General features: G+C 34.1%; 5 protein-coding genes across 10 annotated transcripts; all 5 read right to left on the reverse strand.

Annotated features, from left to right (window-relative positions):
* Positions 1 to 848: 848 nt before the first annotated feature.
* On the reverse strand, positions 849 to 2,768 carry LOC105208421 (uncharacterized). Its single transcript, XM_011178246.3, has 5 exons — positions 2,491 to 2,768; positions 2,191 to 2,419; positions 1,496 to 2,107; positions 1,224 to 1,440; positions 849 to 1,136 (listed from the first exon to the last, which is right to left on the reverse strand). The coding sequence occupies exons 2-5, from the start codon at positions 2,416 to 2,418 to the stop codon at positions 943 to 945; spliced, it is 1,251 nt and encodes a 416-aa protein (XP_011176548.1). The 5' UTR covers position 2,419; positions 2,491 to 2,768; the 3' UTR covers positions 849 to 942.
* A 249-nt stretch (positions 2,769 to 3,017) lies between these two features.
* Positions 3,018 to 6,455, reverse strand: LOC105208414 (uncharacterized). 6 transcript variants are annotated; one of them, XM_054225413.1, is made up of 5 exons: positions 4,799 to 6,162; positions 4,675 to 4,740; positions 3,757 to 4,253; positions 3,308 to 3,671; positions 3,018 to 3,253 (listed from the first exon to the last, which is right to left on the reverse strand). In XM_054225413.1, exons 2-5 carry the CDS (start codon positions 4,706 to 4,708, stop codon positions 3,060 to 3,062), a joined length of 1,089 nt encoding a protein of 362 aa, XP_054081388.1. In that variant the 5' UTR covers positions 4,709 to 4,740; positions 4,799 to 6,162; the 3' UTR covers positions 3,018 to 3,059. The 6 variants fall into 6 exon arrangements, with proteins under 6 accessions (XP_054081388.1, XP_011176541.1, XP_054081390.1 ...); XM_011178239.3 differs by lacking the exons at positions 4,675 to 4,740; positions 4,799 to 6,162 and adding an exon at positions 6,233 to 6,455 and having other exon boundaries at positions 3,757 to 4,236; XM_054225415.1 differs by lacking the exons at positions 4,675 to 4,740; positions 4,799 to 6,162 and adding an exon at positions 6,233 to 6,455.
* A 405-nt stretch (positions 6,456 to 6,860) lies between these two features.
* On the reverse strand, positions 6,861 to 14,011 carry LOC105208412 (uncharacterized). The gene is made up of 8 exons (XM_054225181.1): positions 13,857 to 14,011; positions 12,639 to 12,861; positions 12,078 to 12,568; positions 11,402 to 11,768; positions 11,143 to 11,299; positions 8,092 to 8,315; positions 7,167 to 8,033; positions 6,861 to 7,107 (listed from the first exon to the last, which is right to left on the reverse strand). Exons 1-8 carry the CDS (start codon positions 13,875 to 13,877, stop codon positions 6,890 to 6,892), a joined length of 2,568 nt encoding a protein of 855 aa, XP_054081156.1. The 5' UTR covers positions 13,878 to 14,011; the 3' UTR covers positions 6,861 to 6,889.
* Positions 14,012 to 14,051: 40 nt separating this feature from the next.
* Positions 14,052 to 21,291, reverse strand: LOC105208409 (uncharacterized). The gene is made up of 8 exons (XM_054225182.1): positions 20,978 to 21,291; positions 20,398 to 20,888; positions 19,960 to 20,326; positions 19,685 to 19,875; positions 17,393 to 17,711; positions 16,801 to 17,297; positions 16,357 to 16,723; positions 14,052 to 16,220 (listed from the first exon to the last, which is right to left on the reverse strand). The coding sequence occupies exons 1-8, from the start codon at positions 21,228 to 21,230 to the stop codon at positions 16,027 to 16,029; spliced, it is 2,679 nt and encodes an 892-aa protein (XP_054081157.1). The 5' UTR covers positions 21,231 to 21,291; the 3' UTR covers positions 14,052 to 16,026.
* Positions 21,292 to 21,581: 290 nt separating this feature from the next.
* LOC105208408 (uncharacterized) lies at positions 21,582 to 23,986 on the reverse strand. The gene is made up of 4 exons (XM_011178227.3): positions 23,748 to 23,986; positions 23,128 to 23,651; positions 22,391 to 22,763; positions 21,582 to 22,331 (listed from the first exon to the last, which is right to left on the reverse strand). Exons 1-4 carry the CDS (start codon positions 23,914 to 23,916, stop codon positions 22,120 to 22,122), a joined length of 1,278 nt encoding a protein of 425 aa, XP_011176529.2. The 5' UTR covers positions 23,917 to 23,986; the 3' UTR covers positions 21,582 to 22,119.
* Between the last annotated feature and the right edge of the window lie 96 nt (positions 23,987 to 24,082).

Consider the following 24,082-nt stretch of genomic DNA (forward strand, 5'->3'; position numbering starts at 1 on the left):
TCGGCACAGTAGTTTTCGAGTTTATTCAATACAAACATACATACAAATCTTTCCTCTTTATAATAGTAGTATAGATACCATACTGTCAGTTGTCTCTTGCAATTGTTGGACTCTGTGTATCTTGTGTATTTTTATAGCTTTTGAAAATAGTTGTGCCACATCCATATCATTATGATCCTAACGAAGGTGTCGGCGGTTAATATTTTGACTATGGTATTAAATTCTTTAAAATTAAATCAATTTTAAAAATCTAAATGAAGGTGTTAACGATTTTTACTTCTAATAGATAGCAAATTTGTTCAAAGAGACGATTGTAGTTTACATGACCTTTGTATGGGGGGTGGGCGTGGTTATTGTTTGATTTTACCCATTTTGGTGTATAATCGGATGCTAAAGAGAAATGTGTCCAGTAAGTTTGGTTTATATACATATATTTGTGGCTTAGTTATAGCACTTTAAAGATTTTCGGTTAACGCCACTTTGGCAATGGTCCGATTTCGCCCCTCTGCAATATCAACCCTCTCATGATGCCACGGCATATGTGTACCGTTTTATCAAGATATCACAATCAAAGCTTGCACAGACGGACGGACAGACAGACATCCGGATTTCAAATCCACTCGTCACCCTGATCATACACTGGTATGTATAACCGTATATCCAATTCCTTTAGTTTTAGATGTTATAAAGAACCGTTATGTGAACACAATTATCATACTCTCTGTGCAAAATGTAGCGAGAGTATATGAGTCGATTTTTCTTTCTTTGTATCCCTTCAAAGTTCTCTCTAACATGTTTTAATCCACTGTCACACTACTGTAGAAACTGTAATTAATTGTGCATCTACATATGTTTATACTTGCATCTGTGTGTATTCATACATAGGCATGCAAATGTGTATATTTAGGTATTTACATATCTGTTTGTTTATGATAACAGTTTTCATTTGTCTAAAAAGCCGCACAACTCGAACTCCTTCACAGTGCGTTGCAGGAATGCGCGATATTTTGGATTTTCAACATTTTGTCGTCTCATTTGATCACCCTCTTCTGTGCGTGAAGTAAGATTCTCCAGTTTTTCATCTCCCGTGGACTCCATAAAGATAAGTGGTGTGAGGCATGTGGCAGCGATTACACCTGTATCAAACAAATAAAGCAAATATAATATGAAAATGAAATATTGCATGGAAACACATTATATGTGTTATATCCAAGTATTTATACCTTGAAGGCTATTCTTAATAAGTTCGATATTTATATCCTTCAACGTTGGTATATAACCGTCGTAGTGTAGTTTCTCCAGTGTTTCCTTCAATATGCGATGATATTCGCGTACAATGAATTTAAAATGTACTTTCCGCACATTCTCATTTAGTGAACCGAAAAGAAAGTAATTCAGATCCACTGCTGGTGACCCAAAGTAAGACAGTTGGAAATCTAACTGCAAAAACACGTCAAATCCATTTAACAAATTTTCGAACAAACTATATTCTCACCATGACAACATCATCGGGATCTTTTGTGTCATTGTTGATATGGAACATTAAGTTGTCAATCCACAAATCGGCTAAGTTGAAAACTCGGAAGCCCTCTTCATGTGATTCGTACATTTCCAGTGCATTTTGTAACACGTTTTCTGCCAATTTGAACATTTTCTCAGTGATCTCTTCATAGCCCTTCCAGTGTGTCAACTCTTCAGCAACACATCGTATATTTACAGGAAAGAAAGAAAGAAAATCCTTGCGGTCTGGATTCCTTGAAATGGGGGCTTCTTTGAAAAACTCAAATACTTCCGGTGTCTCTTTGGCTATGACCGCGGAACAAGCATGTAACTTAGCCAGCCTTTCGATGGTCGGCAAAGTGTAGTCCAAATTGAGCAAACGACATTTTTCAAAGTTCTCATAACCTGTCAGTTGCATATCTTCGAGCACAAGGAAAGGCTCAGGCGTTTCGGTGGTATAGTAACATGCAGGCGCAATTTTCGTTTTGTCACCAATGGAAGCCAGCAACTCCTCCACGCGTGGCAGAATTTCTTTATATGCGAGAATTTCTCGTTTAAACAATTTACTTTTGTGGGCAACAACTCCAGTATAGCCCTTTGGATGATCCTATAAACAAATGGGTGGTTAATTTAGTTGTAACATATTATATGTAGATATGCACATAATAACCATCTATATTTCTCACTCACTTTAATTATGACCGAGAAACGACCAGTACCTTCTTTCCGCGCCAAATTAAATGTTACGCGATGCATTTCGCTAGCAAAGCCACTGCCATTTTCCCCGGTTAGCGCACTTTTCACCACTATCTCCTGCACTTCTAAAGTATCGTCTTTGAAATATTCCTTCAATACATCTTGCAAGAATTCAGCATTAATCCATTCCGGTGGCTGGTAGTTGTTGGCACCTGTTCCCATTCTGTCAAAAATTTGGTAAATATTCCATAAAATCTGACATTTTTTCAATTCTATAATTGTTCTAGTAGTCACCTGACTGAAATTGACTCCCTCTGTGATAACTGCCGCTCTGTGTCTCGCTATGCAATCAATTGCTTGTGGCTTAGTGACGATCGAATAGTGTTGTGCTTCTGTAAACCTGCAGTCTTCGGAAGTGAATGAATGGTGAATTCTTGGCTCTCACGTGCTTCCAAAGTGAGCTTTTTGTTCATTCTCATTGTATTATATATTTGTGTGTTAAAATATTTATTCAACACATATTTATGTGTATCTCTACTTTTCGCTGAGTTGTTACAGCCTACATCCAATCAGCTGATTTTGATAGCGGCGGCAAGCTTTTTTAAATCAATAAAAGTAAAGTCAAAATGTAGCTTTGAGAGTCTAATCTTAAAAGCAAAATGCTTTCACATAACGGGTTGCTGTACTCATAATAGAATAATAGAAACTCTACGCTTATTTACAGAGGTGTCAACACATTTAAAGCTTTTTTACATACACGTATGTATGGATGTGATGGCTGAGCTCCAAGTTTTTAAATTATTTTCAACTGTTCAAAACAGTTTTGATTTTGTGTAATTTTTTATTTTATCTTTTTTATTCTATTAAAAATTCAAAATACCACGCCTATATAAAAATGGTAAAATATCCAACATAGCACGCACGTAGAGCGGGTTTGTATAAGCCTTGTGTCGGAATTTGTTACCTTCGTCACCGGGTTGTATGAGCTTTAGTAGACTGGCGTCCTTATCTGAAGGCAGAAGTATCAGTACCAGTTGTGTGAATGTGGTACTATACCCTGTAAAACATATATAATATAATAACGTTAAAGTATACGCCCAACAATTCTTACCCCAAAATCCATACTTCAACATGCTAATATGTAGGTCGCTCAGCTTTGGCGGTGTTTTTGTATAATTAAGTACTCTTAAGCACTTGAGCAGATGTGTGTGATAAATTCGTATGAAGTGGTCAAACTCACTTATACGCAAGTTACTCACAACGGAGCATACTATTAGCTCCCACAGATCCTGTGCTGGACTGCCCCATTTGCATAGTTGAAAGTCTACGAATCGTATCTGATTCACTTCACCACTTGAGGTGTAATTTAGCATGATGTTGCTCGACCAAAAGTCTCCATGATTCAGTACCTTAAATTCGGCGGGATCTGAGTTGAAGCAGCTCATAGCTGCGTTAACAAATTGTTCAGCATTCGGCTGTGGTTAAGATGCAGAAAAGGGTGTTTTCTATTAATTTGCCGTCAGCTTACAATCGACTAAGTAAATTTTTTGTTATACTCACAATACATTCCATATATTTGTCATAATCTTCTAAACCCCATGTCGCCATCGCTGCTTTGTAGCTTTGCACACGCGCTTGATAAGATTTTGACTTTTGATAATTGGCTGGTAGATAGCTTTTGTGGAACTCGTCTGGATAGGTACCGTACTTCTCATACCACATAACACTAGCTGCATGGAACTCAGCTAGCTTTTCCAGCACACGCTTCATATGTGGCATATCGAATCCCTTGAGTCTATTAATGTTTCGAAATTTCTTCGTATTTAAATCTTCGAGGACGATAGTAATTCGATTTGACTTTTGCTCGATCCATTGACAGTTGGGGGCGAATTTAACTTTCTTGCCGAGAACATGGTAAAATTGTTCCAGTTGAGGGAGAATTTGTTCATACATAAGTTTTTCTTTCGGAAAGAGATTCAGAGAATTGATAAGTGTTCCGCCCTTGTCATCATCCAGCATGGTTTTGACAATATACGACTTCTGTTGTGTGTAACCATCTCGAATATAAATAGTATATAGAATAAGCGAAATCAAATTAATAAAAACTATATTTTTAAAAAACTTAATTGATTTATTATTATTTTAATGTATTATCACTAATATTGTTAATAATTTGTTCAGTCACTTGCTCGACCCTCAATCATTTCTCAGTTTCGTTATAATACGACATTGTAAATTTCCGATATTATCATTCTCATTGTAAATAGATCCTTCAGTTATGGATTGATGGTGTTTTTCATTGAAGGAAAAGTTCGTCCCTCAATATATAATATAACTATGACACTAATTTACCGTAAAGTTACATACTTTGAAAAAATCTTCACTGTTTGACAACACAACATTTTACATTCTCGGATTGGTAATCATCGATTTGCAAATTTTTGTTAATATCTATCGGATCTAATCGGAGACACGTACCTTTTAGTTCTATATCCATTAAAATACGCATCATGAGCGATGTGTAATTCTCACCCGGTGGTGTAGCTGGGATAGGGGTCAGTTTCAATATTTTGTGGAAATTTGAATCTTCCTTGTGCAATACCTTTTCGAAATATTTAGCATTTATCCATTTCGGAATGTCCAACTGTATACTGGAATTGAATTTGCTGCTATTGTCGGGCATTATTTTATTCTATGTTAGTGACTGCAATAATTACGACTTGTGAGAGCTCTTTCGTAACCCAATGTTGAGCGGCAACTAGACGCTCGTTCACATTCTGTTCTTCACTGGCTATCAGTTACCGCAGTTTGACGTAAGTACACGTTCATAGGTTGTAAATAGATTACTTAACTTGCCTAACCAAATCACTGAAACTGAGTGTGTGTCAGTTGTGTACACTTTTTATTTATATAAACGAGCTGGCAAGAAGCTCGGAGAGTTAGCTAATATTTACGGAAAGAGCATGAGCCCATTAACACCGTTTGTCTAATTGATTCCCAATGTGTTTTATATAAAAATAATGTCATCGTATTGAATGTATTGTCTTTCACTTTCTCTTAGTCACGATTTATTGCTTTCTTTTTTTTGTATGTCAAAAGGCAACTTGAGGAACTGCTCTCAAAAAGTAAAAGTACCGATAGTCACTATATTTTTGGGTAACTTTACCTAACAATGATTTCCATATATGAAATGTAGCTTCGAACTTTTAGGCACTCGATAAAATGCTCATGATAAATAAAAATCGAGCAAAACAACATCGTCTCCTTCCCTTCGAATTAAATACAGTGGAACTTCCCTAACTCGAATCACCATAATCCACAAAAACAACTTCGAGTTAGAGAGACTTCGAGTTATAGAATTTTCATTAAAACTTACAATTTTTACGTCTGTATCCCATGCCGTTGTTACATGATTTATGCAATCCATAAGTGTAATATCATATTTTTTGTTCACTTCCTTACGAGAGGCTCTTTTAAAATTCTGCCTCGATAGTACAATTTTAAATTTTGTATTATGCCGTGGTCGCAAAGTTCAATTTATAGAAGGAAGTTTGTATGAAATTTGCTTGTATTGCCCATTCAAGAGTTCGACTTGTAGAGACTTCGAGTTAAGGAAATTTGAGTTATGGAAGCAAATTTGTACGAAATTAATTAATTGATTAAACTAATTGATTTCTAAACGCTATTGCCAATTCAAAAGTTCGAGTTGTGGAGATCTTCGAGTTATGGAAGTTCCACTGTATTTTGATGCTCATAATCAATCTTTTGAACAATCGATTTTTCTGGGTATGGCATGAAATTTCGTCAGCTAATGCACTTTACGACGCAATTGATCCTTATTCAATTAATTAATGCGATCAGCTTTCCGGAAGTTTCTTTTTTGTTTGAAATGCTGTTAGAAATTTCCAGTGCCTACATATCCAACTTCTTAGGGAAAAATGCCAGTTGTTTAACTTCATGGTCTTTTAAAATCGTTTTCATCTGACAAGTTATATACGTGTATGTTGAATATTTCAGTTCCTTTCAGTTATCTCACCTTTTAGTGCCGAAATACCCTCCTGGTGCTATTGCATCAACTGAAACGAATTTTGAAATTTGCTGGTAGTCCTCGCTATCACTTTATAAAATATATTCAATATATGCAATACTCATTCAAATGCGAATGTGATAAGTTTCAGTGGATTAGTGGATTCCTCCATTTGGAAATTACATACAGAAGACTGTTGATCGTTTGATGAGCTTCTTATAAATTATCGATCAAATGAATTGACATTACTTATATACAAACTGCTCGCATTTCAGTATAAGTTCACTATCATTTGAAAGCTTTCTAGCTTTGTAAATGAAAAGCGGTGTACTGGAAGTACTATAGCTAGCTTTTTGCTGATAATAAATTCAACGGTTCTCATTTTACGAGTACGTAATGATCAATACGATTTAGTCGATAGGGACACTACGTTTTTGTTTAATTTATTTGTAAAATATCTACGATAGCCAACATTGGTATATGGTTATACATAGAGAAAAATGAAAGATCAAAGTAAAGTGACACTCATTCAGGCTCAAAGAATGACAGATACACGTTAAGCAAGGTTTCGACCACTTTAAAGCGTGTGCTCATCCTAGCATTCCTCATTCGATAATAAGTTAGGGTAAGAAAGAAATTAGCTAACTAAATTTATTAATCAGAACTTTATAAATTCATTGCTGACGCATTTTGGAAATCAAGCAAGCCCTTATGCCTTAAGAATGGTAAAATTACACACATAGCACTTGAGTAATATTTATTGCTGACCGATTTATGCCTAAGTGCATCTCCCTCTGGACCGGGCTTCATAAAGTTCTCAAAACTGGCATCCTTGTCCGTTGGTAATAGAATGCCACACAAAACAGACTTAGCTGTGTTGAATCCTATTAAATGAAAATAATTATAGCTTTGAAATTTACTTTAGAATCTTTCGTTTTCTTACCCCAAGAACCATATTTCAACAATTGCATTTGCAAATATTTCAAGCTGGGTATCGGCTTTGCGTAGTTTAATATTTTCAAACTCTTTGCCAATTGTTTCTGATAAATATAAATAAATTGATCAAACTCCCTTACTTTGATGTCTATTGCTGCTGAAGTGATAATCAAATACCAAAGGTCCATTGCAGGTGTACCCCATTTACCGAGTTGAAAATCAATAAAGAGGACATCTTGGATTTCGTCGAGCTCATATCTAAACATTATGTTATTTGTCCATAAATCACCATGGTTTAAGACATTGAATTCATTAGGATCGGCATCGTTTAGACGTAAGCCCGCATTAAAAATCTGTTCACCTTCCGGAAGGATAGCAATATAATCTTCGATATCATCGAGCGGCCACTCTCGCATCGCATTTCTTAATACGGGATCTCTAGCTCTTTGTAAATGTAAATAAATGCGACGGTTAGTTTCCGTAAAAAATGTATTCTTGTATAATTCCCCGTAAGATCCTTCCGCTTCGAAATTACATGCTGAAGCTGCATGCATTTCGGCCAACTTTTGCAACACTCGAGTCATATGCTCCATATTCAAACCTTTTAGCCGATCGCAATTTACATAGTTTGCTCTTTTGAGGTCTTCCAAAACCAAGGTAATACGCTCAGGTGTTTCCTCACTGTACTTACAAGTGGGTCCGAAGCGAACATCGACATTCGCTTCTTTAAATAGCTTCATGAATTTCGGGAGAATGATCGAATACATATGTTTCTCTTTGGGGAACATATTCATATTATTTGCAATTACGGAACCGGAGTTGCTGTTGTCCAACATTGTCTTCAAAATATAACTTATTTGCATGGAGTTAGAATCTGAAATATGTATGTATATTATAAGTGTGTTCGGGGTAGTAAAGCATTCTCCGCTTACCTTTCAATTCTAACTCTATTATGACCCGTAACATGACCGAACAGTAATTCTCTCCGGGCGCAGTAGCAGCGTAAGACTTGAAACTAATTATTTTACGGAAATCCTCCACATCATTTTTGATAATTGGTAAGAAGTAATCCTGATTGACCCAATTCGGTATATGAAGGTTCTCGTTGGGGTTCACGTCTGGTGCCGATGTGGTATTTGGTGTCATGTTGACTTGACTATAACAATAGCATTCAATAGAATGATGATAAAGAAATCCAAGTGTTATATTTAAAAACCTGATACATATAAGTAAAATAACAATCACATCTAGAGAAGATGTTTATACAAGTATATACCGTACATATCGCTCATTTACATGAATAGCCGCATAACTCAAAATACACGATTTTTTAGTGGAGAATGCAGAAATGTGCGCAATTTCATCGTCCATATTGTATAAAAATTTCATTCCGATGCGTAGAAAAATAAACCGTGAAATAAGAATGTGCCGTTATTAAACTTGTTATGTTGCATTATTTTTTAACCACAACAACGACACATCTCAGTTGTGCCAAAATTATTTATATTTTTTTTCGAAACAACTACAACACACATTGTGTTACAACACATAATGTGAAAAGGTGAATTTGGGTTTCTTTTCAGAAAGAACGAGACATTAGTATTACAACATATTAGTGAAAATTAGTTAAATTTTTTTACTTATGACGGCGAAATTAATTTATATTTTTCACAAATAATGACATAATTCAAAACGGGTCACGTTTATGCCCAAGAAAAAGCATTAATACACTATTTAGTCCACTTATGCTCAAGATTTTATTTAATATATTACAGGCCACTAGATTTGTCAATAAACTGATGGCATTTTTCTATATTTGCTAAATAAGAGACAATTGAAAACTTTAAATTGCTCTCCTGAAAAATAGACTTTTTTGAGTTATGACACTTTTCAAGTATATGAGCGATATGCACGTATATACTTTCTTTTTAAATTTAACTAATCACAATGTAAAAGGCTCTATTTGAGTAGAACAAAATAAATTGTTCATATCCGAAATAATTCTGTTCGAAACATCTAGTTTTGAAGTATTCACTTTCAATATTCACTTTTAATCAATTGCCAACTACATGCCCGCGAAACATGAACGAAATTCTTCAGAAATTCATTTCACTGGTAATACATTTATTTATCGGTTTTTTGGAAAATAAAACATACTTTTGAATATCCTAAATTGACACTACCTTTAAATTTAATTGTAGTTCAACACTATTCAACTCAAAAATATTCTACTTTTGTAATTGATTACCTTCTCGCTGCGCCGTCTAAATGTATATAAGCGTGGTTATTTGGTGAAATGTGTTAATATTTGTAAAAAGCAGCAACTACTTGACACTGAAATTGGGAGAGATAAACGAAAAAGCTTTGCAAGATAAATTTTTAAGTTTATTTTGTAGTCAGACACATTAGTTGTCGAGTATATGTATAATTATGTATGTATTACCGGACACAAACTATGACTGGCATAATTTTTGGACAGCACACCATCGTATCTTATATCGGCTACATAACTACTCTACTATTTAAGTAGCGTGATTGAGTAAAAGCTTGAACTTTGCACCGATGGTGCCATTGTTATGTATACGTAGGTATGTAAACGACTAGGTTTCCTATAGTAAAATCTACTAGCGATATATAACTGTACACCACAAGCCTGACTAGTCAGACTTTTTCCATACAAGCAACTGGTGTTTTACGTGGTGATGACAATGATGATTCGTAAGGTTTGGATTAATTTTCAGGTAATGATTTTAGTGTATTAGTTATAAGGGAACTAGAGCAAGGTCTAGACCGGTTTAACTATGTTGGGTATATTGGCTAGGTGAAGGTATATACTCAAGGACCAGTTTCCTTTTTTTTAAATAACACACAAGCTAAATTATATCCGTTCGCAAATATTACACATATTGGTTACTGGATTTTACACATTTTTGGTACAGAGCAAATTATTAGAAGAAAATGCCTGCTACTGAATTTCTATAAAATATTTTAGAATTTAGATTTAGAACTTTTGCGATATTTTCGGTTAAAAGTTATCCACAGGCAGTAAAAAAAAAGTTCCCCAACTGCTGACATGGCTCCAACCGAATGAGTAGCTGAAACAAAAAAAAAGCAAAAAGTTTATTAAAGTTGCAGGTAAATCAAAAATTAACAAAATGGTGTAGTTCTGAAAAAAGTGAAATTTACATCCAATCTAAAAGATTCAAAGCTAGGTCATTGTATAGTAAATATATTCAAGAATACTCAGTTTCAATATAATGTTTCAACTATAGAGGTTTATAGCTGCGAGCGGTCGCTCTTTAGAATGGTGCCATTCAAAAACTATTCAAGATTCAACCTTGCCGATTTTACAGGATATTGAAAGTATAAACTATATGATAGGTAAAAAAAAAAAATGATTTTTTGAAAGTGTCACACTGGTATAGCCCCTTAACGCACCTTTATTAGTTTTATACATACCCTTTGTATGGAGAGTGGGAGTGGTTATCATTCGATTTCACTCATTTTATCGTACTGCATAATTAGGTATTAAACAGAAAAGTCTACAGTAAGTTTGCTCTATATAGATTTATCAGTTTGTGAAATACACGTAACTAAAAACTTCTCCAGTTAACGCCATTTTTTAAGTGTGTCAATGGTCAAATTTCACTCAACTACTATAGTGCCTATAAACTACGTGTACCAAGTTTCTTTAAGTTCGTTGAATTAATAGAATTAGAGTTAGTTTTGATAATGTCAAGGTTAATCGATTTTTAGCATTCTTTGATTGATCACTGAATTATACGCTGTAATGTATATACCAAAATTATAAATGTATTACTAAGGTTCGATATAGTTATCGCTACCCATTGACAAAGAAGCCGTTGCTAATTATTACCGTGGTTGTGAGTATCACAAAAAAGAACAAATACAATACTTCGAAAACAAGATAAGTTTATTAGTACTCATTTTGTAGATTGAAATTATGCTGTTCCTTCGCTTACTGCTTCCAGTCCAACAATCCGCGATTATCCAACCATGGTAAAATCTCCGATACGGACTCAACATATTTTGGATTAGTATACATTCCGTTTTTGTTGCTTTCATTATCACTACTTTCCAGCAATACGACGGGCAATACTTTAGAGACCACTAAATAGGCTAAAAATAAATGGTTTCATTTATATTATGTTAATTGACAAGCTTATTTTTGTGTACGTATACATATATGCGTATATGTGCATACTATTTCAGATTCCTTACCTGTTAGTCCATGTTTCAGCAATGCTGCATGGAGTCCCCGAAGTTTCGGTAAAGGCCTGTGATATTGAAGAACCTTCAAATTCTCGACCAGGTTATCGAAATAGTAGCGAACTAAATAATCAAAATGTGATACTTTGATGTCTGCGGCGGTGGAAGATAGTATGAAATAGTATAGATCGTTAGCTGGCGAGCCGTATTTGCCTACTTGAAAGTCAATAAAGCGAGTGTCCGTAATTTTTCCAAACGCATTATACTTAAATAGAATGTTATTCACCCAGCAATCGCCATGGTTGAGTACATTAAATTCACTGGGATTATAAGCCTGGTCCCGCAGCAGACTGTCTACCAAGTAGCTGTCACTGTCAGCCTAAAAATTGGGAAATATTATACATAATTATATTTAAAATTTAAAGATCCTCTTCATAACGATATCGTTTTAAAGTTTTTGCATTTTAAAATATGTTTACGGATGACGGAATTTACTTTGGAAACTATGTAGATAGATATAATTCAACAATTTTCATAAGTTTCCGAGTAGTACAATGTGAAGTGAACTTTCAAAATTAAGCAATTGTTCACTTGTATGAAAAATTTATGTAAATGCATTTTGGACAATTTAGCAATTATACGTGAATGTGATGGTTTCTATTGTGGGAACCATTTACATAATACTTACCAACTTTTCATAGTAGCTTTGACAATTTTTCCACTTTTTTAATTGCGTTAAAAATGCGCTAGATGAATTAAACTGCTTTAGTAGTTCTGCATTATTCTTTGAATAAACTCCAACAGTGAATTCCTCGGGTAACATTCCGAAGTGTTCCACGTAACATGCGGATGCCGCATGGAATTCGGCAAGTTTCTGGAGCACATGCTTGGTGTGTTCCAAGTCTAAGCCTTTGATTCGGTTAGCATTTCTGTAACCTCTTGGACGTAGATCCTCCAGTAAAACATAATCGACACCTATGTCGCGGTCGAATTGATACGCGTTGGGGGCAAATTTAATATCACTGCCCACTTGCCTGTACAGCGCTTCGAACTTCGGTATAATACTGTGATATGTTTTTTCCTCCTTCGGGAAGAGTTTCAATAGATCTATTACCCTTGACATCATTTCGTTGCTATGTGGAGTTTTAAGGACGAAGGTAATTGTTTTTAAACTGCCATCTGTATGTGAAATTGGTTTATGGCATCATATGTTAGACAGGAATAAATATCATAGGTTACACATAACAACCTGCAAGTTCTACATCCAGGTGGAGACGGAGCAACAAAGAGGAATAGTTAGCGTTACTACTCGAGTTACTCTCAGATCGAGCGTTGACAATTTTGCTAAAATTTTCTCCAACATACGTGCGGGCGGCATTTTCAAAAGTTACTGCTTCTAACCATTCAGGTTGTTTGCCAGAATCGTTTTCGACATTAAGATTTGTTTTTGGATTCATTGCGGTTTGGTAAGCCTTTGAAGAATACATTTAAGAAAAGACTCATAATTTAAAAAAGAACCAAATAGCTATAAAGGTATGAAATGGATGGCGTGTTAGATAAACGAAATATAGATGTCGCTTAAGATTGTGGGCGGAGCCATACAGTCCTTATTGCAAAACATCTAAGCATATCATCCCTTAAAATAAATGAGTACACAAAATTGATGTCCTACCCTCGTAAAACATATAATTCTGTACTGCAAGTAAGGGAAGGCGAAAGGTGACCCAGCCAAACATTAGTACTCTCACAATTTTGTAAAAGTCGAACCTATGAACTGATTACAACTAGTCTTCATTACATGGTGTCACCGAATGTAATGGAAATAATGGAAAGTAAGCCAAATTCAAGTTTACTTGGTATACAAAGACCAAAACCTGAATGGGATGGTTTCATATATTAGCTGGGAGTAGGTATTGTAGTACAACCAATTTTAAATAGGACAGAGCTATTGCACAATAATGTCAACTACCTCAAAGTGGCAAGCAAATGTTTTAAATTTTAGCAATTTCTATATCAGACCAAACCAAATTCGTCTCATTGTTTTGATTATTTCGATATTACGTAACCCTGCAAATTGCACTAAAGGAGGAATATATTTTTATATTTATAATGACGCCCATTTAGCCCATCGTACAGGTCTCTAATCTTAGATCCCAACTTATCGTAGATATTGTCATATTCACTGGGCATTTCAATTAAATAAGCATTTTAATTTACGGACTTTATTTTTAGAAATATCAGCATTTTTTATCAATATCTGTACAATCATATCACACTTCATGTAGGCTTACACGTCCGTATTGTCAATTAAGCCCAATTAATATTTTTATTAGTTTCGTGACGGGCAGATAATTATCACTTTTCATTAGTATATACATTTTAGTTGCTGTTGTTAACAATTGATTTAGTAAATCAGAAAATAAACTTTCATATATGTGTATAAATAAGCAATCTAAGCACTTTTTACCTTTTTATCTATCACATGCATTACACCCGAATAGTTCTTTTTGTACTGATAATTTCTGAGTACATTTCGATCATTTTATATCAAGGAAAACAATTGCTTACATTTCATTTGTGGTGAAAAATAAGTTGAAAGTACGGTTATGAATTGTACAAATTTTAACACTAACATTTACCTCAGGATATGAAAATATATTTGTGTTTTATTTGCCCGTTTGCAGCGGTCGCACCAAATGTTTGCCGAACGAGTGCTGGTTATGGTACCAAATGATTAATAATTTGCTCCGATTTCGCATTAGTCGAACTATATTTGTGGTAGAAAATTACCACATTATAATTTGCTCTGTTTCGATTTATAGCCGGTGAATAAAGATACAACAATATTCATTCGTCATGCCAGCGAATTCAATTTTACTCCCCGCAATTCCCCGTAAACATCAACAATGGCAAGCACGGCCGCCTTCAACACTTTCTATGTATGGTATCGGTATCATTATGTGATAGGCAAAGCGGCTCATATCACAAGAACTCTGAGTGCCTCTATTAGCTTTTGATTGATAAGTCTGTTTTGCGCGTAGTTGGCTGATTCGAATAGTTGAATACTTTCGTGGACGCATTTGAATGATTGCTTATCATCGGGACATGTGATGCCATTTCTTTTCCCATATATACATATGTATATGCATTAGTACCTATGTATGTATACAAAGACTTATGCAGGTGCATATTTATTTGAAATATGCTGTCAAATAATCTGACGTGGAAAAGGTGAAATCCCCTAACGGCTTCAGGATGTGTACGTTCCAGGTTGTGATTCACATTCAACTTAGGAAGATACATATTTCAATTAATCCCATTTCATTTCAATTTAGCTTTAATTGGCGTTAATTGGTGTGCATTTTATTCGTTTTCAAGAGTTGCTATAGGTGTGGATTTAAAACAATTGAGGGAAATGTGTTATGCACTACAGAGTTTATGTATGTATCTTCCATTCACTGATATAAACTTTTAGTTTTCTGAAAAATACTAGATCAATGTACAAATACATATAAAAATGGTGAATTGGCCTTCATTTAACAGGAATTTCAATCTCTGAAAAAATCGTTTGTTTAGGCATGAAAATGATATTCTACCACTTACATATATGACAATACTACGTATGCTCCAAATGCTGGTCGCCAAAAACCTTTTGAAATACCAACCGGTTCTATAAAATATATAAATGCAGAAGTTATAAATACCCGTACACCAGTTTATAGAATTTTCGTTTAAATTATTTTCTGTGTTCTTGAAAAGGGAAGCAGAATTGTACATAATTCAACGACAATTCCATTTCGTTTGATTTCTTTTTGGGTAGCTTAAATTGCTTCATATTCCGGCTTAACGACATTGAATTGACTAATGAGTTGACAAACAAAACATTTAAAAATACGTGTTTCCATATTTTTGGCTCAATTAGAGCTTTTGTGCCAAAGCTCTCGCATATATTATACATACATATATGTTTTGTTTTATTGTTCTTCTGTTAATTTTCTTAGTTTTAGCAATCTCAGACTTATTCGCATTTTAAGAGATTTCATAAAATTTACTCATTGAGCACTTGATTGTGAGAAGTAACAGTTAGATTAGCTCGAGTATCAGCGACAAGATTGACGCTTTCACTTACGCATTTGTATGTTTCTTCGAAAATTCAGACAACAAGAAACATCCGAAAATGTGTATTTATGTTGAAAGTGTATATTATGATTTGACAAATTCTCATAAATGACGTCATGACTATGTATTTCAAAGCAGTTGCTGCATTTCATTTACAGAAACAAAAACTACTTCTGTATAAATATTTTGAAGTATGTATTTACTGATTTCGGTACTGTAACTCAACATAACATCATGATTTCCACGCCAATCAATTAGTAGTTAGTTCACAACATCATTACTGAAGAATACTCCAAAATGCCACAAATGAACCGATAATTTTTCCAAGACAAGTGCGAATTACTACCACAAAGCATATTACTTTTATTTCACTGCAAAGCACTACATATTTGAAATGACTAAAGGTTTCCGGACTTCAGGAAATGATTCTGTTAATTTCATTGGTACCTAATCATTATATTTTTATTTTCACTATTAGAAGCGCCCAATAATTCACATGTTATTGTTGTAACTAACACTCATACTTCGAAGACACCGAGATTGCTCATCCAGGGCATCACAATTTCCAAATGTTTGCGGTATCTGGGATTGAAAAACATTAAAGTTCTGAACCGATCACCATCATCTGAATCGCTTATGAAGCTGTCTATATTAGCATCTTTATTGGGTTCCAGTAACGCCGCTGCCATAACACCGAAAACCGTTGATAATCCTATTATATTAATAAAAAATATATTATATATAAAAAATACATGTATGTGTATGTACATAGAATCAAAATAGTATGAGGAAATTATTTTTAAATGATAATTTTCCCAAATATTTATATTTCTTTTTAAATCACTTACCCCATATCCCATACTTTATAATTGAGCAATGAATTTCTTTCAATGTTGGCAATTTTTTGGGGTACTTCAAAAGTGTCAAGTTCTTCACTAAGTTTTCATGGTAGAATTTAATAAGATAGTTAAATTGTTCGATTTTTAATTCGTATGAAGTAGATGATAACAAGAAATACAGCAAATCCTTCGCAGGAGAGCCATAATTAACCATTTGGTAGTCGATAAGTATCGTGTCTACAATTTTGCCTTCTGCGTCATATTTAAACATGATATTGTTGCTCCAGCAATCACCGTGGTTCAAAACATTAAACTCATTTGGATCATACTTGGATGTAGTGAACAATAAATCGGTAATATTATTTAAAACATTCACCTGAGTGTTAAAATTATTAAATCCGATTAGAAAGTTAAGAATAAAAGAACAACAAAAGAATCTAGTGAGTCACTTACCAAATCGTCCATGTAGTTTTCACTACCCTCGATTGTTTTTATGGAGGACAAAAATGTTGGTTTAATTGATGCGCAAAAGTTATGCATAGTTTCTCGCTGGGATTCGCTGAACATACCTCCGATGAATATCTCGGGGAATATACCTTTAGTCTCGACACGTGTAGCAGAAACTGCATGCCACTGAGCTAAACGTTCAAGCACTGCTTTTGTATGCTCCAAGTTGAGGCCCTCCAATCGATTAGCGTTCTTATAGCCCAGAGGCCGAAGATCTTCCAACAAAATTACACCAAATTCCGAAGGTGTCTCGATATTATAACAATTCGCGGAAAACATTGCATTGACACCGACATCAAGGTACATCTTGTTGAACTCTGGTAGAACTTCATGATACATCCTATATTCGATTTCGAAAATATTATGCTTTCGCATCATATCCTTTAGAATTTCGTTTTCCTGTGGCAGCTTCATCATGAGCGAGATTGATTCCTTTGAAGCATCTGCAGTTCAAATGGCCGAGTTGAAGCAAAATAAAAATATATTTTAAATAAAACACGTTTTGAATATGTTCTTTAGTTCGTAAATGCTCACTAACCTGATAGTTCAACGTCTATATGAATACGTAGCATGACAGTAGCATAGTTTTCTCCAGCAGCCAATGCGGGCTTTGCTTCGAAATGTGTAATTTTTCGATATTTCGGAATAAACTCAGAAAGAACCTTTTCAAATAGTTCTGCGGTTAACCATTTTGGATTTTCGAAACTTATAACCGGCTTTGTTTCCGAAGATCCATTCTGATTTTGATCGATGTTTGATGACATGCTAAATTCAGTTAATTCTTTATGTTTTCGAACAGCGTTTATGCTGCTCAGAGGTTTGCTAACGACTATTTGTACATTAGCCATTCGAATGCCTCACTATTTGTACTGGAATGGTACGAATGTCTCTCTCGTTTTAAGCAGCGAGTCTCATCAAACAATTTAATCATTAAGTGCAACTAAACATTGGCATTGAAAGCTGAGAGGTGAGAAGCTTTAATATATAAGTGTAGAACATACAAATTAAAAATAATTGTGAAATGTTATCCACGAAGTTTATTTTCACAACCAACACAATGTAGTTCACTGTAAGAAATTATCTAATATAAAGTGCCTAAGATAAGGGTAGTACTTATAAACAATTGCGCTCAGATTTTTTATGTACTGCTACTTAATAATTACTTACGTACATATGTACGTACGATTATATAATTTAAATATGTATGTACGTATAGTCTGAAGATGTCCTCATTCCCTCTCTCGCTTGAACACATACCCTTGGAGTTCGAGTTAGTTTAATGCAGATACATGACTAATGCATAGTAATTTGTATGCATTTATATGTATATGCTTTAGTATGAAGTAATATTTTTCTATATTTATGCTATGTACATAAACATATGCTACGCGTATTGATTAAATTCGGTATATAAGAATATTATTTACTGATACCAAAGAAGTTGCTAAAGATAAGCGATCTGACTATTATCTTTGTATCTGCAGATTGTTGTAAAATTCAAACCGAAGTGTGTATGAGTTAAATTTTTAAGAGTGATGACGACAAACAAAATAATTATCTTACACTAGTGCCTCTCTCCATATTGATATCAATAATTGTTTCACTCAGCGGGGTGTTATTAAACGGAACCATGATTAGAATGAATCACTTGTGTGATGATACATCTCCATATTATCAGCTTAAGTACCAATATACATACATATCTATTTGGTTTTTCTTTGACTAAACACTGAACACTGATTTTATATATAGACTATATCGAATTTTACTAAATTTTTTACCCACACTTCTTCTTTAATAAATTAGATTTCTTTGTCATCTAATTTACATATTTAATTTTTATTTTGCGACGTACCATAGCTATAAGAAGATCGTTTGTGTACTTTACCGTAGTTTATCGCAACTTTCCTTGATTCTATTTCATAAAGCAGTTTTTAAGATGACTCAATGATGAGTCTTCTGTATTAACAATTTCGTCGACTAACAAAACGTCGTCTGAATGTAGGCTTCGCTGATATTCATTAAAAATCTTTATCAAAGGCGATACCGTCTATATGGGAATATTGTCTTCGGCATCGAACTTAAATTCCTACTAAATACAACCAAAAATATGTAAGAGCTCAATTTTTGTAATGAATTTTCGGAGCTTATGTCATCGAATGCCCCACAATGTCGGTTACGGAGTATCAGATAATGTTACGTGACATTTTTGTGCACCATTTGATTAAAAATGTAAGTCATACATACCTCGGTCGTTGTGACTTAAAAAGAAATTCCATAGGTTGCGGATTCTAATCTCGCTACATTTATTATTGCCAATATATGTTTTATAATTTTAGATCAATATCCAAACTGATTAGCTCAACGTGGCAAATAGCAAACAGATATTGTAATAGCTACATTTAATAGTCAGACTTTTTCTTTGAATACATGCACACCTTACCTGTGCCACTATTTATTTTAACTGTGAACTTCTGACGTGTTGACGTTTGTAAAATTTCGTCAGGGTAGTTACCTGTGTCCGCCACTGTTCGTTTTGCCACCTACTAAGTAGTAGCTTGTATACGAATAAGCCCAGATCTTAGATGTGCGAAATAATGTATGTATGTATGTATGCATTTACACGTATCAACTGAGAGTTACCGGGTAACTGCTTTGTATAGGAACTTCATTGTTAAAGGAACAACTACAAATAATAATAAGAACACATTTTTTTAAATATCACAATATTTTTGATAAGTTTGTAATGATATCTTATGTACATGTATGCTCACAAAATATGCTGTTATAGTATATTACACTTTAATTTAGATTTTGCATATAAAATTCAGCACTCCAAAACGCCACGGTTTTGTAGCCATGGTATTATAATTTCAGCGTGTTTTCGAAATCTCTGATTTGAAAATAACTGCCGTTTGAACTCATCTCCAGCTTCACTCTCACCAATTAAGCTCTCGAGATTAGCTTTATCAGAGGGATCCAAAAGTACGGCAGCCATAACACCCGTCATAGTCACATAAGCTGCAATTACGTAATAAAAGCAGAATAACCATTTTAAATTCTTATATTAATTAATCGTGCTTTTAAGTGTACGAATTTACTAACCCCAAATATTGTATTCGTGTAACATAATGTGAATATCCTTCAAATTTGGTATTTTCCGTGGATATTTCAACAGAACAAGATTTTCCACCAAATTATCATGGTAGAATTTTATAAAATAATCGAAATGTTTCAACTTCAAGTCGATGTGCGTAGAAGACAAGATCATGTAATACAAATCCTGAGCTGGCGATCCATACTTTGGTATCTGATAATCCACGAAATATGTTTCTTTGATTTTACCGTCGGCATCGTGTTGAAACATGACATTGTTGGACCAGCAGTCCCCGTGATTTAAAACATTAAACGCGTTTGGATCGAATTTTCCGGCTTGAAAAAACGTATCAAAATAGATGCCATCGAACTGCTTCTGTTTATGTACATATGTGTCAGATATATATAATTAAATAGTTTTAAAAATCTCAAAATCAGAGTACAAACCAATTGTTGAATATATCCCACATTATCTTTAAACGAATTGGCACATTGTAGGAATATGTTGTTTAATTTTTCATATATTTGCTTCATCAGTACAAAGTGTTCGTCTGAAAAGAAGCCGACCATCAAACCATCTGGATAGGAACCCTTGAGCTGTACGCGAGTGGCCGAAGCGGCATGCCACTGAGCAAGTTTACGAAGTACGCTCTTTGTATGTTCCATATCAAGCCCTTCTAACCGATTTACGTTCTTAAAACTACGTTGGCCTAAATCTTCCAACATTACGACACCAAATTCTGATGGAGTTTGAATGTCATAATACTTTGCGCTAAATTTCACTTCGACGCCTGCATCGCGATACATCTGTTCCATTTCGGGCACCACTAAACGGTACATGGAGGACTCAATGTCAAAGACGTTGTGTTTCTCCATTATGTTTCGCATAGAAGCAATTGGTGTTTTCATCACATAAGATAGTCTGTTCACCTCGCCAGCTTTTCGGTAATGCAATCATTAACATTTAGGTACATTCGGATTAAAAATCAATCATTAAATTTTAATATCTAAAGTTTTAGAAACTTACAATGAGTGCTGATTTCAATATCGATGTGCAACATCATTGTGGCGTAATTTTCGCCAGGCGCTACTGCAGGTTTCACTTTGAAATTCCGAATTTCGTGGAACTCTGGCACGTTTTGCTTCAATATGTGTACGAAGAGATCGGCGTTTATCCAAACGGGTATTAAAGACTCAATACTATTCTTAGTATCACCAGGACTGGCGGCTTCGTCACTGGTCGGAGATTCATTTCTTTGATTTTTGGCTTCAAACGACATCTTCTAACTTAAATTTTTTAAGAGTTGTTTCATTCGTGATAGTCAACATCTAACTAATCAACTTTGAGCAACGGACAAAAATGCTAAGCTTTTAAAGATATTGTTTGTTTAAGTATGAAAAGCTTATAAAATATTGTTCAAGAGATAAAAGCTCATTACTTCTTCAGGTTAAATGCAATGTAATAGTAAGAGATAAAAGTTAAGAGAAACCCAGATTGGCCATATCATCAACCGTTATTTTTTCAAAGAGTCAAATAAACATTTATTAATAAAAAAATTTTAGTTCAGATGAGTTATAATAATTGTCGAAAATAAAAATAAAAAAATTACTTTCCTCATTCGTATTTTCCATGGTTTGGTTTTATTCGATAAAAATGTAGTTATTTTCAATGGCATTATTGTAATTATATATAACTAAATTATAGTTTTTTGAACTAAATACTTATAAAGTGGTTTTAAATTAAATTATGACACGATATGAATATAACTCGTCGTTGTTCTATTAAATTGATTCAAATTTTTAAGAATTCTATTAAACATATTCGATTGAAAATGACCTTCAGAATCACATTTATTATAGTAGACTTAAGTTAAAAGCTTTGAATGTTCGGTTTCACTTAAACTAGTCAGCGCTCGTTATTTACTTTGGAAAAAATTTGTTAACCGAAATATTAAATTTTCGCATTTATATCAAGAAAAGAAATATTTTAATAGTGTACTCGAAGCTTTATTATGTATTTATGATTATATAAACTTGAGCTTCTATATTTATATTATACTATTCTTTTAATCAAATTGTATGTATGTAATTGGCGTAGGAACCGTTTATTGTATTCTAAAAAAATACGTACTTATGTAAAATAAAAATAAAATACGTAGAATATGTTTATCATTGTGAGATCTGTGTCATGTAATGCATGTAATTCTTCTCAATTAGCCAAGGCAAAATCTCTTTCACTTGTTGCACATATTTGGGATTAAAAAACATGCGTTTTTTAAAAGATTTTCCTTCTTTGTTATTGTTCATAAACGTTTCAATGTTGGAATTTTCATGGGAATCTAGTAATGCCACTGCAAGCACCCGCTGAGCACAAACAAAGGCTATAAATTTTTAAAAAATATTCATAAGTAATTAAAACAATTTTATATTTGCAACATACCCCACAAACCATATTTCTCTAGTTGAGAATTTATTTGCTCAATAGTAGGCATTGGTTTCGTGTAATTCAATATCGTCAAGTTTCTGATCAGTTCAGTATGATAGAAACTTATGAATTTGTCAAAGTTTCTCAATTTAATATTCCATTGTGGCGAAGTCAGCAAAAAGCAAAACACATCCATTGCGAAACATCCATACTTGGGTAGCTGGAAATCAATAAAAAGCACTTCCTGGACTGTCACGCCGTCGTCCTCACTATGTCGAAACATGATGTTATTTATCCAGAAGTCGCCGTGGTTGAGAACATTGAAGGCTTGTCTATCGATGCTGCCAAATTTGGTATATAACTCATTCATGTTTTTCATATAACTCAACTAGAAAGACGGAACAAAAAAATATACATTTTAGTTTTTTAGATACTTCTCAATTTTACTATTTATATACAAATACAGTAACTCCTGCTTTATTAAATTATCATTTCTTCTACTATCTTTAGTGAGCAAGAGCAATAAATTAAGTGTAATTGATATTTTAAAAATCTTTAACTCCACTATCAGTTTTTAAGGCTGAACTAATGACAACGAAACGGGAATGATAGGCATTCTCAAATTACATGCATAAAATGCAATTAATATTTAAAATTAAACTTACATAGAAAAATTAAATATGTATATATGTATATGCATATATATATTGTCGAATTTATAATTTTTCACTGTGAAAGACTCTCTGACTTACTATGATCTCCTTCTCTTGGGTCAGCAAGTCATAACTCTCCAAACAGTCGGCAAATGGCTCATTGAATGCAGCATTTATATTTGCAATTAATGTCAAATTCTGCTGGGAGAAATAACTGTTTACGTACTCTTCTGGGTAATCGCCTCTTGTTTCAACTCTCTTAGCTGAGGCAGCATGCCACTGCGCCAGCTTTGCAAGCACAGCATTAGTATGCTCTACGTTGAGTCCTTCACGCCGCCGCGCAATTTCAAATCCCCTTGCCTGTAGATCTTCCAGAAGAATATAATCGCAGGTTAATTCGTGAGTAAAATGATATTGTTTTGGTTTGAAATGTAGTTTGTTATCGCAATTTGCATATATTTGCTCCAACTCTGGCACAATGTTATTATACATATCCACTTCGGTTACAAATAATTCGTGGAAGTCATCTGTTGAGGACGACGCTTCGTTACTTTCGTTCTCGTCATTCTCATTAATCTTATTGGGAATTTTTAATATGAGTTGCACCCGCTGAATGCTTTTATCTGCAACAAAAACATATAAACGTAAATCAAAATATACTTTCATGTATAAAGATTAATGTTTGAAATACATACTGGTATTAGAAAAACACAACTAACCTTTTAGCCTTATACCGGCACTGATCCTTATAATCGTTGTAATATAGTTTTCGCCGTCATCAAGAAGTCGAACTGCAGAAAAGTTTAAAAGATCATCAAAATTAGAAAAATTCTCACGCAAGAATGATTTGAATTGCTCGCATGTTACTAATGCGGTGTTTTGGTTCATCGTTGCTCACATTCAAGTTTCTATTCCGTATCGACGAATGCGCATACCACACTGACGGATCGCTTTGAAAAACTGTTCAATAAGTACTGCCTGCTTATCGTCATATTTACATACACATCTAAATGCAAGTTGTCGCCCTGTCCCAGAGCAGAGAACATAAAATGAA

The sequence above is a fragment of the Zeugodacus cucurbitae genome, chromosome 2 (assembly GCF_028554725.1).
Source record: "Zeugodacus cucurbitae isolate PBARC_wt_2022May chromosome 2, idZeuCucr1.2, whole genome shotgun sequence".
Lineage (NCBI taxonomy): Eukaryota > Metazoa > Arthropoda > Insecta > Diptera > Tephritidae > Zeugodacus > Zeugodacus cucurbitae.

What these genes read in the sequence shown, in the direction of transcription:
- LOC105208414 (XM_011178237.3), bottom strand. Translation starts at nt 4,879, where the DNA reads ATGCCCGACAATAGCAGCAAATTCAATTCCAGTATACAGTTGGACATT. An exon ending in AATGGATATAGAACTAAAAG is followed by an intron (nt 4,254 to 4,674) that starts GTACGTGTCTCC and finishes TTTATATTCGAG; the next exon opens with ATGGTTACACACAACAGAAG. An exon ending in ACAAATATATGGAATGTATT is followed by an intron (nt 3,672 to 3,756) that starts GTGAGTATAACA and finishes TCTTAACCACAG; the next exon opens with CCGAATGCTGAACAATTTGT.
- LOC105208409 (XM_054225182.1), bottom strand. Translation starts at nt 21,230, where the DNA reads ATGTCGTTTGAAGCCAAAAATCAAAGAAATGAATCTCCGACCAGTGAC. An exon ending in TGGGATATATTCAACAATTG is followed by an intron (nt 20,327 to 20,397) that starts GTTTGTACTCTG and finishes GTACATAAACAG; the next exon opens with AAGCAGTTCGATGGCATCTA. An exon ending in ACCGTGGCGTTTTGGAGTGC is followed by an intron (nt 17,712 to 19,684) that starts TGAATTTTATAT and finishes TACAAATAGTGA; the next exon opens with GGCATTCGAATGGCTAATGT.
- LOC105208412 (XM_054225181.1), bottom strand. Translation starts at nt 13,877, where the DNA reads ATGCATGTGATAGATAAAAAG. An exon ending in TGCATGTGATAGATAAAAAG is followed by an intron (nt 12,862 to 13,856) that starts GTAAAAAGTGCT and finishes TATTCTTCAAAG; the next exon opens with GCTTACCAAACCGCAATGAA. An exon ending in AATAGAGTTAGAATTGAAAG is followed by an intron (nt 8,034 to 8,091) that starts GTAAGCGGAGAA and finishes TACATATTTCAG; the next exon opens with ATTCTAACTCCATGCAAATA.
- LOC105208421 (XM_011178246.3), bottom strand. Translation starts at nt 2,418, where the DNA reads ATGGGAACAGGTGCCAACAACTACCAGCCACCGGAATGGATTAATGCT. An exon ending in ATCCCGATGATGTTGTCATG is followed by an intron (nt 1,441 to 1,495) that starts GTGAGAATATAG and finishes GTGTTTTTGCAG; the next exon opens with TTAGATTTCCAACTGTCTTA. An exon ending in TATTAAGAATAGCCTTCAAG is followed by an intron (nt 1,137 to 1,223) that starts GTATAAATACTT and finishes TGTTTGATACAG; the next exon opens with GTGTAATCGCTGCCACATGC.
- LOC105208408 (XM_011178227.3), bottom strand. Translation starts at nt 23,916, where the DNA reads ATGAACCAAAACACCGCATTAGTAACATGCGAGCAATTCAAATCATTC. An exon ending in CCCAAGAGAAGGAGATCATA is followed by an intron (nt 22,764 to 23,127) that starts GTAAGTCAGAGA and finishes CCGTCTTTCTAG; the next exon opens with TTGAGTTATATGAAAAACAT. An exon ending in AGAGAAATATGGTTTGTGGG is followed by an intron (nt 22,332 to 22,390) that starts GTATGTTGCAAA and finishes AAAAATTTATAG; the next exon opens with CCTTTGTTTGTGCTCAGCGG.